The 15,860-nt window shown below is 38.7% G+C and overlaps 1 protein-coding gene across 3 annotated transcripts in view; it reads right to left on the bottom strand.

Annotated features, from left to right (window-relative positions):
* LOC115415473 (frizzled-3-like) overlaps positions 1–15,860 on the bottom strand; it is a 31,143-nt gene extending 15,283 nt beyond the window's left edge. For 2 of the 3 annotated variants that reach the window (XM_030129063.1, XM_030129076.1), the window contains exons 1-2: positions 15,763–15,860; positions 13,984–14,754 (exon numbers count right to left, since the gene is read on the bottom strand). In XM_030129063.1, coding sequence (XP_029984923.1) covers positions 13,984–14,253 — 270 coding nt within the window. In that variant the 5' untranslated portion in view covers positions 14,254–14,754; positions 15,763–15,860. Of the gene's footprint in view, positions 1–13,983; positions 14,755–15,489; positions 15,716–15,762 lie in introns of those variants that run through there. The other variant, XM_030129071.1, reaches the window with a different exon arrangement.

Raw genomic sequence — 15,860 nt, 5'->3', positions numbered from 1 at the left:
AGCATACTGTTTTATTGTTTAGTGTTCAGAACCTTTTAAGTGTTATGTTTCAGACTAATCCAAAAATTTGTTAAATTCATATTTCCCACATCAATCTACACACAATACTCTATAGTGAAAAATAGAAGCAAATTTTTAGAGTATCTATAGTTTATTGAAAATAAATTACTCAAATATACCATTTATATATTCATTCCATTTGCTATGACACCTCCAGTTGATCTCGGATGTGTTCTGTCTCTAATGGTGGTCCAGGAGTTGCCTCAGACACTTCACTGGAGTCCACCTGCCCTTAGCTGAATTCACTGCACTGAATATAGAAATACACATGTATCTATCTGTACTGGATCTCACAGTCTATCGTGAATATCAGAGCAAAAACGAAGCTGTGAGACTGAGATAATCGACCTGGGAGACAGGAAATTGTCAAAGCACAGATGTGGGGAAAGATACTAGATACAAACTTCTGCAGTGTGTAAAGTGTCCGAGAACACACCACCAACAGTCATCTGGCCTGAGATTGAACTTCTTGGCCAAAATTCCCAACGGTATGTGTGGAGGGAACCAGACACTGAGAATCACCTCATTAATATCATCCCTACAGTCAAACCCAGCAGTGGCAGCATCATGCTGTGGGGAGGTTTTTCTGTGACAGGGACTGAGAGACTAGTCAGGAAAGATGGATGAAGAAAAACCTTTTTCGAGAGTACTCATACTTTGTACCAAGACTATTTCAGTCTTTAACCCATAAAGACCCAGGGCTACTTTTGTGGCAGTTCCCAGATGAATTTTTCTTTCTATTTAACCTTTAATAAGTGATTTATCACCATTTATTATAACATTATCTTCTATATTTTGCATTTTTCACTGTAAATCATGTATTTTCCTGTATTTAATTTCCTATATTTGATTTAGATATTCATGAAAACTCAAAGTAAATTCAAAGGTTATTATATCAAAGCAGAAAAATTGATGAAAAAGTGAGTCATGCATCAAATCTATCATTAACTGAGCATAAACCCAGTGTGTCCATCCACTGTCATTGATCCAACTCCATGGGTTATACTGGTGAATCAATGTTGTAGAAGATGACGGTATTTCTATGTTCACTACGGAGCCTCTGAACATCCAAATGGCTCATATCTGATGACCATGAAAAGATGACAAACTGCATTTTGCACAGATTCTTTGATTCTGTATTGATAGGATTAGTGGATCAACAGATATTAAACAGTTTAGATCAGTAGATGCTTTTGGTCGCTGGTGGAGGTTTGGGGCTTTATGGGTTAAAACTAAAATTTTTAAAAGATGTGCTTTTCAGTCTGAAAATGCTGAGTTTATAATGATCAGAGTGAAAGCTATTTTTATGAAGACAACCATATCTCTTTACCAATTAACCAGGTTCTGCTCACTGTTACCAAATGAATTATGAACTACGCTGATGGTCATGTTTTCATTGGTCAAAGTAACTATTTAGTTGATCATTGGTTGCATTTGTCTTCTATTTTATGTTACTCCCTCTCTTACTTTAAACAGTATTTTTAAAGTGGTTTTTTCAAGAGCATATGATACTTTGCGTGGCAACAGAAAATCCAGTTACCCAATTTTGCACCAACTCAAACACACTGTCAAGTGTAGGAGTAGGAGGAGGAGGAAGAGGATGAAGACCGGAGGGATGGATGGAGAAAAAAAGTAGGAAAACTGAAGCAGAATGGAGAAAAGAGCGCTTTCCCGGTGGATTAGGGAGTCAAATGGATTGGAAGGAGTGTTTAGAATGTGAGAACCTGAAACGGCTCACACACACATCCTGAAACTGTCACCAGCTTTGTGTTGTGGTCAGATCAAAGTGACAGGCTGTTGGGTCTGAGCAGCTTCGAAACTGGCAGAGGTGCAGCTTTTGAGAAACCTTGCACAAAACCTTCAGAGAACTGAATAGAATTTCCACAAGTATTGATGCTGTATTTCCTCCATTGGGCATGTCAGTTATTTTCAAAGACTTTATCTTGCCATTTGACTGTAGTGCGCTCTTGTGGGTGCTTTCAGACCCATGACTTGTGAGCTATCCAGATCTAGAACCCAACGAAATAAGACAGAAAACTGCATCATACACAATTTTTTGCACTGGTTAGTTGTTCATTAATAATCGAATCTCCTCAAAAATAAGCATATTCTAGTGCAATGGCACCATAATAGAACCTGTCTTCCCATCTACTCGACACATGACGGGAAAATCAGACAGAAAGAATCATGGTATTAGTAAGTAAACCTTGCCAAAGTCCATCTGTACACATTTCCCTTATGGGCTCCCACTCTCTTTTTTTCCCCCTCTCATGCCATCTTTGTCTCACTATAACTCACTCTCTGAGCCTCTTGGTTTGGTGAGAAATCAGTCGGTCGGACCCTGCAGCTAAAACACTGTCAGACCACATCAGTTTTCTCACCATTGCAAAGCTGTGCCTTCCCTCTCCAGTGGCTACTAGACCTGTATCTTCCATTTGTCTCAATCTTTGTTAAGAATCTAAAACACGGGTAATGAAACAATAAAAACAACATTCCCTTGGCTTCATCCTCTCTTCTACATGACTGTTTCATTTTTATTCCTTGCACTCTGGTTATTGGCTACACCCTTTTGTATTGCCTCTATACATTAGAGCTTATTATATTGTTCTTTCCCCACTGAGCAAGAAGAGTGCATCATTTCAGCTAACAATCAAAGCAATTACATTATCCCTCCATCTCGCTCTCCTCCCACCAGCTCACCTCCTACTTCCTATTTTATCCTTCTTGTAAACCATTATCTTCTCTAGATTTAGTCTCTTGTTTACTCTTCCATAACACACAATTGATAAATATATTCCTAGAGATATTCACACTACAGACGTGCACACCACAAACCACTGACACAGAAACACAAATGTGCGTTGTGGCTGTGTGCCTGCCTTCTCTTAGAGGCTCGTGAGAGAGACAGGCGTTGGCCGTGAACTGAACTGAACAGACCGCGATGCTCTCCTCCCTAATCTCTGAATAGACAGTTAAGAAAGAGGCACCCTTCTCTCACACTCTCTCTCTCTCTCCTGCTTTCATTCATTTGTTCGTTTATCCGTGTCCATCCATCCTTCAGTCGGGAGGAGCGGACAAAGCCGTTAATGGCATTCCCCTTCACGTTCCCTTCCCCTCCTCCTCTCCTCCTCTCTTCTTTTTCCTGTATTCATTTCTTATATTCTCGCCTTCCATTTACTCCTCGCAATTATGCTGACATGCACTTGTCCTCCTCCTCCACTTTTCTCTCCTACTCCCACATCAGCATTCATTGACTTCACATCCCCTTTCATCCTGTCATTTCACGTTTAACAAAAACTTTTAAGCATCATTATCAACACAATGCACCTTTTCTTTTTGCACCAATATTTGCTTTATCCTAAAATTCCATCCTTGGTCTTATATACAATTACTGTTTTTTCATTTATCCATTTATCAGTGCCATCATGTATATTTTTGTATTTTCTTACAAATCATTCCCTTACTTTTCCACCTACAACAATAGTCAGGGTTGGTGACTGTAGTCGAAAGGCATCAGCAAAGGTGTCTCTATAGGTAACAAAGCAGTTTTATTTATTTATTTTTTATATCAGAGGGTCTCAGACTTGTTTCTGGCTGTTGGATTTTTTCACCATTGACTTTCACTTATTGATCTTATTTTGTTTGCAACAGTCAAGCAACTAATTCCTTTATTTACATTTAGTGCTTTTTGACCAAATGAAGTGCCTACTTCCATAGTTTTTTTTCTTTGAGAATCACGCAACTCTTAACTTTAGACAAATATGCTAAATTTAATTTCATAGTTTTGTCGATTCTTATTTATTTCCACGTGCACTGCTTACGATGTGTATAGTTTCTTTGTTGTACTTGTTTTTGACTTATTTCCTTCATTTAGTTAATTTTGTTTGCTTATGATTGTATATCATTATTAGACACCGCAAATACTTTTTTTATTTTAAGTCTTTGGGAAGGCCCACGATAAACCGCTTTGGTTTTTGGCTTCCCCGGCATGTCTTTTATTGTTATTATTATCATTATGTTTTATTGTCTTGTATACATGAGAATGAACAATAAACAATAAAACAATAAATTCATTTATAAAGTTTAGCAGACTCACTTAGGAAATCAGTTCACGACAGTGGTCTACAGTTTGTTTTTTGTAAATTATCAGCCTCAGAGATTAAAGCTTACAAAAATCTTGATAAGATGAATTGGAAAACAAATAAGAAAAGTGCTGGTTGGCTCATATTTTCAAGATATATGATACACAATAGATTTATAAGTCTCAGACTATAAGGATTGTGAAAAGTAAATGTTGTGCAGTTTGGAGATAAAAATTTTTTTAGTAATACTTATTCCTTCCTTAACTCAGAGAATTATACATATTGATCAGATACTGTATCTTGAAAACTATAACCAACAAGCACTTCTGACTTAATTTATGTTTATTAATGAAACATCTGGTTAAGTTTCACTACTTTTATTCTAGAAGCATTTCGCTTGTAGAGCACTGTTATGATGACATTGTGAACTGCTTCCTTTGTTTCAGGTCTATAGCAGCTCACATTCTTTCCTCCAATGTGTCCTCTAATAATGGTAGAAAACAGTCGAAATGGTGAGCTGCCATTTTCACTCTAATTGTCAGACAAACAGTCTAAAGACAAGTTTTTTCATCCAATCTGAAGTAGAAGGGGAGTATACCATTGTCAGAGTTAAGACAGCACCTATCAAATCCTATGTGTTTTACAGTTTGGAATTACTTACAATTATATCTGTCTCTGGTTCAATCATGTCTGCAGTTTCCAGACAAAATTATGGGTTGACACTGCCAAGATTTTGTATCTGTATTTACCAGCTCAGACCTTCTGAACAATGTCAGACTGAACTTTAACCCTCTCCCCTTACACCAACAAACAGCCAGTAAAGGTTGTCTCTGACTTCTGGACTTTCTACAGTGAATTTTCTAGCTACATCTGATAATACTTGGGAGCAGTTCACTTAGGAAGGACAAAACTGCTACAAATAGCAGTATGAATGCAGTTATTTTTTGCATTTCCAGTCCTTTCCCTCCTGCTCATCCGCTCCTTGGTGTAGTCCAGACCATGCACTCATCATCCAATTTCCCTCCCCTCCCCTCCCCTGCCTCGATGCCTGTCCCTCTCCATTCCTCCTCTTCTTTCTCTGCCTATTTAACTACCATGGCAACAGGTGATGTGGGGGCTCTCACAAGACCATGCCTTATTGAGGATAACAGGAGGAAGAATCACACACACCCACGCACACATGAAGGAAAGGGTGAAACCATCCAAAAGTATACCAAACAAGCTAGAACAATGAGCTACAGAGAGAGTGTGAAAGTGAGAAGAAAAGAAATGGAGGGGTGAAGAGAGGTCAAATTAAATGATAGAGACGTAGACTGCAAGACAATAGAGCTGAATCTAAGAGCAACCACGCACATCCCAACACTGTCCAAGGCGTCTGTGCATATCCATCTGTTGTTATACACTATTTCTAGCTTTCATGGAAAAACAAATGCACAAATGGTTGAAAAATGGATGAAGCTGAAGATGAAAATGTACTATGAAGTGCACATTTTTATGCAAATTGAAATAGAAAGAGGGAAAAGCACAAATCCAAACAAAAACATCACCTGTGTAATTTTATTAACCATTTCCTAACAAGCTGTATGTTCTGACTACTACTGCTGATGCCTACATCCTTTTTTTTTAATGATTCAAGCACAACATAGCTGTAAATACAGTTTGAGCATATTTCTGCTTATCTCAGGCATTTATTACACTGATCCTAATCCAGAGAACAAGACATGCATTTTAATCTCTTGCTCTGTATTTAAACATGTGCTACTTCATGTGCCTTCACGCTAATTTGACAGCATGTGTCTTCATGTGTAGAAAATGGCTGTCGTGACTTGAATAATTCACTTGCATATAGCCTAGCCTTTTTTGTTTTCATTTGGAAGGTTTAAAAATGTTTTATTCTCTTAGACTCAGCTGCATATGTTTTACTAATACATTATGTTTGTTTTTCAGACTCATTTCTCTTTGTTTTACAAGGATCTTTTGCAGTGTTGTGTTTTGTTTGCAAGTACACTTTTTGTATATTTCACTTATTCGAGCATAATCTCTGAAGAGGGAGCAAGTACAACAATGAATGTGAGGGGAATAAGTGAGAGGAAAGTGAGCCATAAGTGGTACTGGAACTTGCCACTAATTAATAACATACCCTTTGATTACATAAAAAGTAGGGCTACAGTAAGGAGGGTTAAAGACACACATTAACCAAATTAAATTTATCTGCAAGGTAACAGTTCTAATCAAGGGAAGCTGGACAAGCTGGTTAGTTTTCTGAAATCAATATACTGATCTGAACTGCTTAAAAAAACACTCCATTGATGCTATTTGACAGAGCTTAAAGTTCCATGTAGCAAGATGAGTGTACAATTAGTAGCAGTGGAGCTTTTAATGCTGATGCTGGTCCTGACCTGCTGTATACTGAAAATGTTACTGCCTAATGTTGAGTAGCTTTGCGTGAGAAGGGGATCAATTATAATGTGTGTTTGTGTGTATGTTAGTGTGAGGCTGGGCTTAGTAGTGAGGGTTAAATATCTTTCACTCTATACGAAATACACACAGACATGTACACACACACAGTTCCCAGGCTGGGTCATGGGTTCAGATTAAGAACATAAGACATGGATAACCTATATTTATGTGTTTCATTAGAGCTCAACAGTGCTGGATCTGCACCAAACGTAAGAGGGAGAATATGGACAGACAGTAGACCAGGTGAGAGATGGATAGACCAGGCATCTAGCACACTGAAGGACATAGAAGCCTGTGAAAACAATTAAGAGGCTCTACTGACACATTATGAATCAGTCAATCAAGCAGATACTAAGTTATTCTTTGTGCTGAAATTACTGCTTAAATGAAGAGGTTCATTGATTGCCAGAAAATATGATTAGTGTCATTCTTAGAACTGCAACTATCTCCTCTCTATTCAAATCAAAAGAGCTTCATACCACTGCCGAAAAGAGAAAACACAGAGTAGAACAGTGGAGTCATGTATCTGATGAGTCATCAGTAATTATAGCTGTCAATAACACATTTAACTCCCCCAACTGCCTGAAAACTAGGCTTTTCTTTTACATTTCGAAGTAAAATAATCAAATCAGTTCCAGTGGATCACTGGGGTGTCATCATTAACACATGCCCTCCACCCAAACCAAAATAACAATAAAAAAGTGACCAACCAAAGAGTAGGTGAACCATTTAATTTTTCAAAACACTTCAGACTTTACTTAACGTATGCAGCACTCATAGAAACAGTGCCATAAACATTACTTCAGTGTTTATATGAAATAAAACAAATCCCCACCCAGCCCAAATGCTACTAATAATACTACTTCGACTACCCCCAATACTACTACACCCCTATTGAAACACCTGTGATTAGCCAAAGTCTGTGTCATGGACTAGTTTGTCTAAACCCTGAAAACAGAGCACACAGATATTGGTAGAATTCGTTGTTTGTTTGTTTCCACTCCAACCACTTGAATTAGGCTACAATACGCTGAAAGGTAATTATGGAATACTTGCTCATTAACTAAATAGCACTGCACCTTTAAAACAAAAAAATATATCAATACAGTATTCTGAAGTGCTCCCTACTTGAATGTGATCTTGCATCTATTTTATGTAACTGAAAATGGAATATAATTAGGCTTTGGATGGCTGGTTAGACAAATAATGAAACATGGCATCTTCAACGTGTGCTTAGGGAATTGGTTATGAGCATATTTCCCTTTTTAACAATATTTCACTCAATGATTATTCTTTGAGTGAATTAAAAAAAAAACATTATAAAGGGTGATTGTTTGTGTACTATATATATTTTTAAAAGATGTAGTTGGGGTAGTCCGAGGTAAAACTGGGTGATATGGCCAAAAAAATTAAATCTCACTCTCTTTTCCAATGTTGTGCATAATTTGAATCAATTGTTTTCTGGCTAATACTTTTTTTTTTTTTTAACTGTATTGCCCTAATTAGAGGTATGTTGCATTCAACTATAATTATCTGAACAGACTTGTTTATCAAGCTGTAGAATGTAAACAGTGTGTACAACTATTCTGCATTTTCCTTTTTATAGTGGGCCATTGAGCAGTGTTTAAGCAATGAAAAATCTCTCCAATCTCCTTCAAATCTCAATTATTTGGCATTGTGAGGCTGGATAAGCAGCAGTGGTAGCTCTGATGATGGGAACGGTCTGCCAAAAAGCAGCACCAGGCAGTGCCTTTGTTCTATGCATAAATAAATGATTGCTTCATTTGGGCTGGCAGCTTCAATAGACTCTGACAGAATAAGCAGGATAATCAACAGGAACTTTTAAAGTGAATGAGGACCTGCCTGTCTCTGCCTGAGTGAAAAGGGTAATCAGCCCCTTCAGATGCACTGAACACACACGCACAAAAACACACCTCTACAAAAAACCCACTTTGCTTCTACGCATTCACACGGACACAAAGAGAAACCATACTTGAGCACAACAAGCCTCAAACTCTCTAGGTTTGGCACGCACACATTCTCTCTGTTGAGGGGACCTGGTGGCCTCAGGGTGGCCCTTCTTAAACAGAGCAGTCTCATTTTGAGGGACAGGACCCCATGCTAAGACAAACACAAACACCGGAGACAGTAGTGTCTAAAGACTTTACACAGACTGTCAATCTGTCAGTATTTGCTTCCATTTAGTTTCTGAATTCTCTTTCTGGTCTAATACCCGAAACAATTTCGTCTTTTAACACTTTGCTCCTATTCCTTCCTCTTCTTTTAGTAACTCTCAGAATAATGTGCAGCTTATAAATGCTGATCAGGTCAGTGGAAGGAACAAATTCAGTATTTAATGCCATTTTGGCTGGTAAAAGACTTCAAGAATACTTCATGTAAAAAAAAAAAGTTAAAAACCCTCAGTCTTACTGCACCATTATTCTGAATGCTGCGTAGGTTTAAATAAAAGGGAGGGGAAAAAAATCCTATTCTGGCTGCAACATCTTATATCACCAGCAACTGAGTTGCACTTAAAATGTGGGAGTCAGCTGGGGAAAAACAGACTAACTGTTCAGGGTGTTCAACATGGTTTTACAGTAATCTGGTCACAATTGTGCATGAAAACATATTCATCAAATTCCTCCACCAGCCGGATTGTTCTCCCCCTAATCTCTGAATGGCTGCTTGGTTTAAAAATCTACTACTTTACTTCCTATGGAGCATTCTACTATATAATTTCTTAAACCTCAGAAACTTGGGACTGCATAAAAAATGTGAATTCGCCACATTCAGCTGAAGCTGGAAATAATTTTCTTACCAACCACAGAAACACTTTGTATTACATTTTACACGTCTATCATTCTGTGCGTCAGTAACACAGACTGCACACAATGTCTGAGATGATTTGCTTTGGCAGATGGTAAGAATGCATCAACAAGACCTCAAAGGTGTAAAGAGACTATTTTGTTGATTTTCATTGAGGGAAACAAATTGTTAGCCTCATAGCATAATTGCCTAAGTCATATATATGACCAAATTGTGATATTTGTGTAATTTTACTCTCCCAACACTGCTGCTTCATTAAGCATCACTTAATATGACCTAAAAAAAAATATCACTAATGCAATTATACTGTGAGGCTAACAATATGTAATTTTGATTCAGTGAAAAAAAAAAAAAAAAAAAAAAAAGATTTTGGCATTGGTCTTCTATGTCATCTGAAATCCAAGGTAAATAAAACCCCTGTATAAAAAGACAGCATCTAGGGGAACTCCCTGGCAAACAAGACAGATAGATTTCAGAGCCTTTAGGAATGGCAATTCTGTCTTGAATATTTATTTACATAGAAGACTCAGGAAAGCAAAATAATTAGAATAATGAGCCAATCTCCCTCATAAGTTTTGCCCATAAGGACATTTACAGATAGAGAATACATATTACGTCCATAAAACATATACACTTTTTTTTTTTATTTTACTTAAAGAGCGGTCTTTTTTAAAATACAATCTGACATTTTGACAGTATTAACAGTAATGCCAATAAATCACACTGAACTGTCAAAATTCTTTCCACATTTCACCATTCATTTTTGAGTTATTGTATTAAAATGGGCATACAGTGGTTGAAATTCAGGCTATTGTCATGTGTATTACTGCAATTTAAACTACAGATATGAATAATACTCATTATTTACAATAATATATTTGTTTTTGGAAATATATGGAGAAGATATGGTTGATTCCTGTGTTTTAGAGAGGGCACATGATTTCACTGATGTCATATGTCTAGATCTGTGTCTAACATGCATGGTCCTCAAGTAATGTCATGACCCACAGCACATCCTCTGGGAAACATAACATGCTGTGACAGATGGACAGCACAGGGTGTATTCCTAAAAGACCGTCAGACATTACAATCATACAAGTGACATGAAGGCTGACGTGCATATACACAAATGCACGGAAAACATATTCCCAATAACTTTATTTCAATAAACAATTATGGTCTAAATGCCTTTCCCTTACTTTTCCCCCTTTCCTGCTTTTGTTTCAGCCTTCCTCGCCCACTTCACTCAGTTTTAATTGACTATTGTGGCAGATGGGGTGGCAGTTAGTCTGTGGGAATCAATGTCTTCATTGTGGAACTGAGGAAGAGATTAGCAGCTAGTTAGCGCTGGTGAGAGGTGACAGCTGGCACCGTTGAACCTTTCCTGTCAGTCACACACACAGGAAGTACTAGAGTACAGTAAGCTCATGGCCAGGCTCATCGATTACACACATGAAAAATACTGTTCTGTACCATGAGCCTGTCACTCACACACTGAATAAATGTGGCCTAGTATGTTAATCACGCACACACTCTGGGATAATCCATTTCTAGCTTAGCTTGACATCTAAAAGGAATAGAGAGAAAAGGTAATCGTATTCCAATGTCAATCAAATCCAACAAACTCCTTATTGTTTCAAGACGCTTTTACTGATGTTTTGAAATCAGGCTTGAATACGCCTCTGTATAGGACTTCAAAATAATGAGAACATGACAATTCACAATCATCTACCTACTCTGCAAGAAAGCCAAGACACGAAAGCTTTTCCACTGAGTCAGAACACATTAATCATGTGATCTGACCCAAAAAGTGACTACAACAGCTGCTGACAATGGCTCCAGTTTCATTAAGGCCTCTGAAATACTTCACGCTCATCGGCCATCAGTTGTTTATTTAACAGTTTTTCACAAGAAGAAAAATTCCCAACACTCATTCACACGGATGGAAGTTTTTGTCAAATGTGAACACAAACTGTCATTAGATAAATTATTTCTGTATTTTACATTAGACTGACCTTCTGATGTTTCACTTGGTTTTCTCTAATCTTCATTGGCATAAAAAATATGATTATAAGCAAAAAATCAAGCTCTGATGAGTTCCATGACTCAATAGTTCTGAGAGCAGCGTCGCTGTCTCATAAGGTTCATACTGTTGGAAGGCTGTCCTGATGTTTGTCTGACTGAGCTACTGCTCTGGAGCTGAAGTCCTGCTTACAGAGGCTAATTCAGTCTTCTCAGTAAAGAGACTTTCCACTCAGTTAATGTGTGAAAAACTGTATAATCACAGACCTCTCTGTAATAATATTTAAAGCAATAATATATATTCATCTTAATGCAAACCCATTCACACGTGCATGTATACACATGTAGGTGAACACACTAATTAGTTAGCAAAATCTAACCAGTGTCCCATGAGATAAATTATCAAATCTCCTCCAGTGTTCCCACCAGGGCTACCATGTCTGGTCACGGCAGACCAGAGAGGGGAAACTACCAAGGCTCATGTTGCTACTCTCCACCATCAGAAAGCTGCCTCCTTATGACTGGAGGGACTGAGGGTGTCAGTTACAAGGCTCCTTCTTCAGCTGGGTTAAATCAAGTTCAACAACAGACGCTTCTTACAATCTCTGACACTGCGTGTTTTGACACGACACTGGGGAATTGACTTGATTTGAGCATTTGCATGGTCCTTAATGTGCTGAGTGAATCTTATGACACAAGGAGTGTTAGTATCCACTTTAAACACACTGAGCAAATTCCAAATGCATGGCTGTCGATCCAAAATAGAGCTGCTTTTCTTAAATCCTCATTTTTTCTGGAAGAAAACACGACGTGACTGACTGCAGTGTGTCTGCTTTGCAAATTCTGACATGATAAAATGTCACAACTGCTTTCCTGTGATGAAATATTCAGAAAGCAGCACAGTGAATTTTGGATCAATCTTTTGACTGACATCCATTGGGTTTTAAAATGTGGAAAATATTAACTAAAAATAAAAATCTCCTCAAATTAAACATGTAAAATGCACAGACAGCATTGGCCTTGACCAAATTCATCTGGGTTTCAAAAGTGGTAATTTAATATGCCAACTATGAACAGCTGGAGGCAGAGTTAATTCAACTCACTGTATTTGTTATCCTTCCATGTTCCTCAAGCTATAAACTCCAGTTGCATGGTAGCCAAAACATGGGCAAAACTACATCCATCAGCAAGTGCAGAGAGACCTACTGATATTTACATGGCTGAAGACGTACACAAGGAAACTCAGCCCCAAGAAATGGAAATGTGAATATCAATGCACCAGACAGGTCCTTTTTAAACAGACTGGGGTTACTTACAGGAATTCTTTTTGTGTTTATTGCTTACATGTAAAACATAGTCTTCTCTTATACTAAGAAATGTAGTCCTACCGTACTACTACCACACCCAGTTGCTCCTAGATCCCAAATACAGAACAGTATATTGCCGTTGGTTTTGACAAATACTTGCTGTAAAGAGGTAATTACAATCTAGCTATTGAGCAACACCTTCCTCTGCACTCGTTCTCCCTCTAAGGGTGTAACAAAGGACTACGAAAAGGGAGGTAACATGATACAGATGGATAGTGTGTAACAGTAGTGTTTCTCTTTTTGTGCTGCTTAAACCAATGTCCTCACACTAAAACGTGGTTTTCAATAATAATTACTTAAGCAGCTCACTGCTATGCCCCCCCCCCCCCCATTTCCCCTGCAGGCAGCGGTCAGAAAAATCTGCTTTTTGTCAACTACTGTTCACGTTCAAGAAAGGTCATGAGTGCTCAAGTGACTACATACACATTCATCTACGCCTACATAGAACAGTAACCTGAGTGAGAAGATGGAGCTGTAACATGATGAGGGTAGATCAGCTATCACCTTTCCTCAACTGTTTCACTGTTCTTGTTAACTCTTTGATATTTTAGGCCTATGTGAAGCCCAATTTACTCACTGTGTGGCTTAGAGAAAAATGGTTCCAATTGTACAATGTACATCAACACCTATAGATTCAGCTTTTAATACAATGTTGTGTGAATTTCCTGAGAGTGAACTCACACTAAACTTCATGTGCAAAGCATGTCTGTGAGGTTAGTGGATATGGGTTGAGTGTGTAAATGTTGCTGCTCGTCACCTTATGGTGTTATGCATGAGGATGGAGCAAAAACCGACACCATTTTTGAGCTTACGACACAACAAAAGCTTAAATGGGTGGACAAAGGTATTAATTTGTCCAAGGATGCTTAGTTTAGACAAGAACATGGCATAGTATTGTGACATCTGTTGAGGGATTTTTGTGACTGAATGGAAACCCTTGAGGTGCTTTTGTCTATAGCAGGTGCATTACACACTGCAATGTGAAACTACAGGCTGTTGCTCAGTAATTGTTTACCATTTCTGCACTGTCGCCAAGACAAAGAACTGAGTTTTTTTCAATGGCTTTACCAGTGAAATATTTAACATCAACCTCAATACTCAGTGCTTTATGAAAAAAAAAAATTCAACATACACATGACAACGGTAAAGCGACACAAACCACCTACCTCCATAGCAAGTGCTGCTGTTTGTTGGTCATAGTGGTTCAGGAGGTTGGGCATAAAGGTGGTGTTGTAAGGCAGGTCCTGGCACATTCTCAGTCTGATGGGCTCACAGCTAAACTCACTGTGACTCTCTATGTACTCCATATGAATACATAAAGTAGGTGAAAGCACAAAGAGGAGCAGGAGGAATGGGCTGATGAGGGAAAATGAACAGTAATGGTTTGTAGTTTTACATCCTTGTCCAACAGGTGCTTGCATTTTTGTGTCAGACATTTCTTCGGCGTGGCTCAGGGTGATGATTCTAACATCACCCAGAAGGCCACCTCAAAGTCTTGTAGGAACCAGTTTTATGAATTAACATGGGAAAGGGACTGAGTTCATATGACTATCAAATGTGGGGTTAAAAAAATTGAGAAATCCACATGCGGTAAACAAAAATCCATGAGACAGTCCTTATGAATCCTAAAAGGCGACGCTCTGCGATTTAGCAGCCATTTTCTATTCTCCAGTTTGACACCACTTCCCAACACTGCCCTGGTGAAAGACAGATTTTTTTTTTTCCATCTTCACATGCAGCGCTCCACCATCAGCTGTCTCCTGGAGGGTCACTGCATGCCTCTTTATTCCACTCACCTTGTTTTTTTTTTCCCCTCTATGTCCAACAATGTTACAAATAATCATCAGTTTCCATGGAAGAGTCTGCCTTAAAATCACATATCAGTAAAATCCTGTCTCACAGCAGTCCCAAAGTGGAGTGGATCCATGGAACAGGTCCTGCAGGTTTAAAAACACAGAGGCCTAATGGTCAAACAGGCACAGAGGGCTTGCGCAGGGTAAAGTTGTAATTCATCTGCTGCTGTCTCTGATCAGCCACACCCTTGTCTTTCTAGCAGTCAGAATTACATCAGATAAACCTACCCCAGTTTAATGAATGGTTAGCAGGGTTTTTTTGTTTGTTTTTTTCAATTAACTATCACAGGTCGTGCACTTTTACAAAAAACAAATGCAACGCAAAGCAGATGAAACAGTTGGGATCCTTATGTGAGCGGGGTCACGCACAGTTCGTATTGCAGACTACTCACAACATGTTCAAAGCAAACCACGACAAATAGTGCAGGTCTGAAGGCGTTAATGTGAACATTACACCTGCGGATCTTCAGACACTCCCCCACTCGTGTTTGTGTGAGGTTGGCCGGGTAACACTAACGTTCCCCTGCGATGTTTCACACTCCACGACACGGCACCTTTTGCATAAACTGGACGGTAAAGTTTAGATATAAGCTTATAAAATATAAAACATATACTCCCAAATAAATACACGTGAATAAAAGGTGCTGAGTATCTCAAGTACACCCGTTAGTTATCGCGATATTGTTAGCTTAAATGCTGTTTTATGAAGTAACAGTACTAATAGCTAGCTAACGTTAATTTATTAATAAGACGCGTTAAAGACGTACGTAAACGTTGACGTACATTGACCGCAATTAACGTCAGTTTACCTCTGCTCACCTGAGAACGTTTAAGAAGCGCAAATGTAAAGGTCGGGTTCATTAAGCATCTCCGCAGAACTGAAACAGCCGCACACGATGACACCGGGACCAATGAAGGAGCCCATCAGTCTTCAGAGCCGTTTGTCACCGCAGTGTCTCCAGCCGAACATACAAACACTAACCCATGACTCCTGTAACACACCGCAGCCTCTGCAGCTCCGTTCTGCTCTCAACTACGAACTATACGCGGACACTGAGTTTCTGTCTAGTGTTCCATTCACGGCGGATTTACCTTGTGTGAGGGATAAAGCGGCTCTGGCTCGGTTCTCTGCAGTACTTCGTTGTTCCACTGTTTGCAGCTGGTTGCCTGCAGCGTGCAGCCGACATGAC

The sequence above is a fragment of the Sphaeramia orbicularis genome, chromosome 3 (genome assembly GCF_902148855.1).
Source record: "Sphaeramia orbicularis chromosome 3, fSphaOr1.1, whole genome shotgun sequence".
NCBI classification, from domain to species: Eukaryota; Metazoa; Chordata; class Actinopteri; order Kurtiformes; family Apogonidae; genus Sphaeramia; species Sphaeramia orbicularis.
This window is presented reverse-complemented; position numbering and strand designations above follow the sequence as displayed.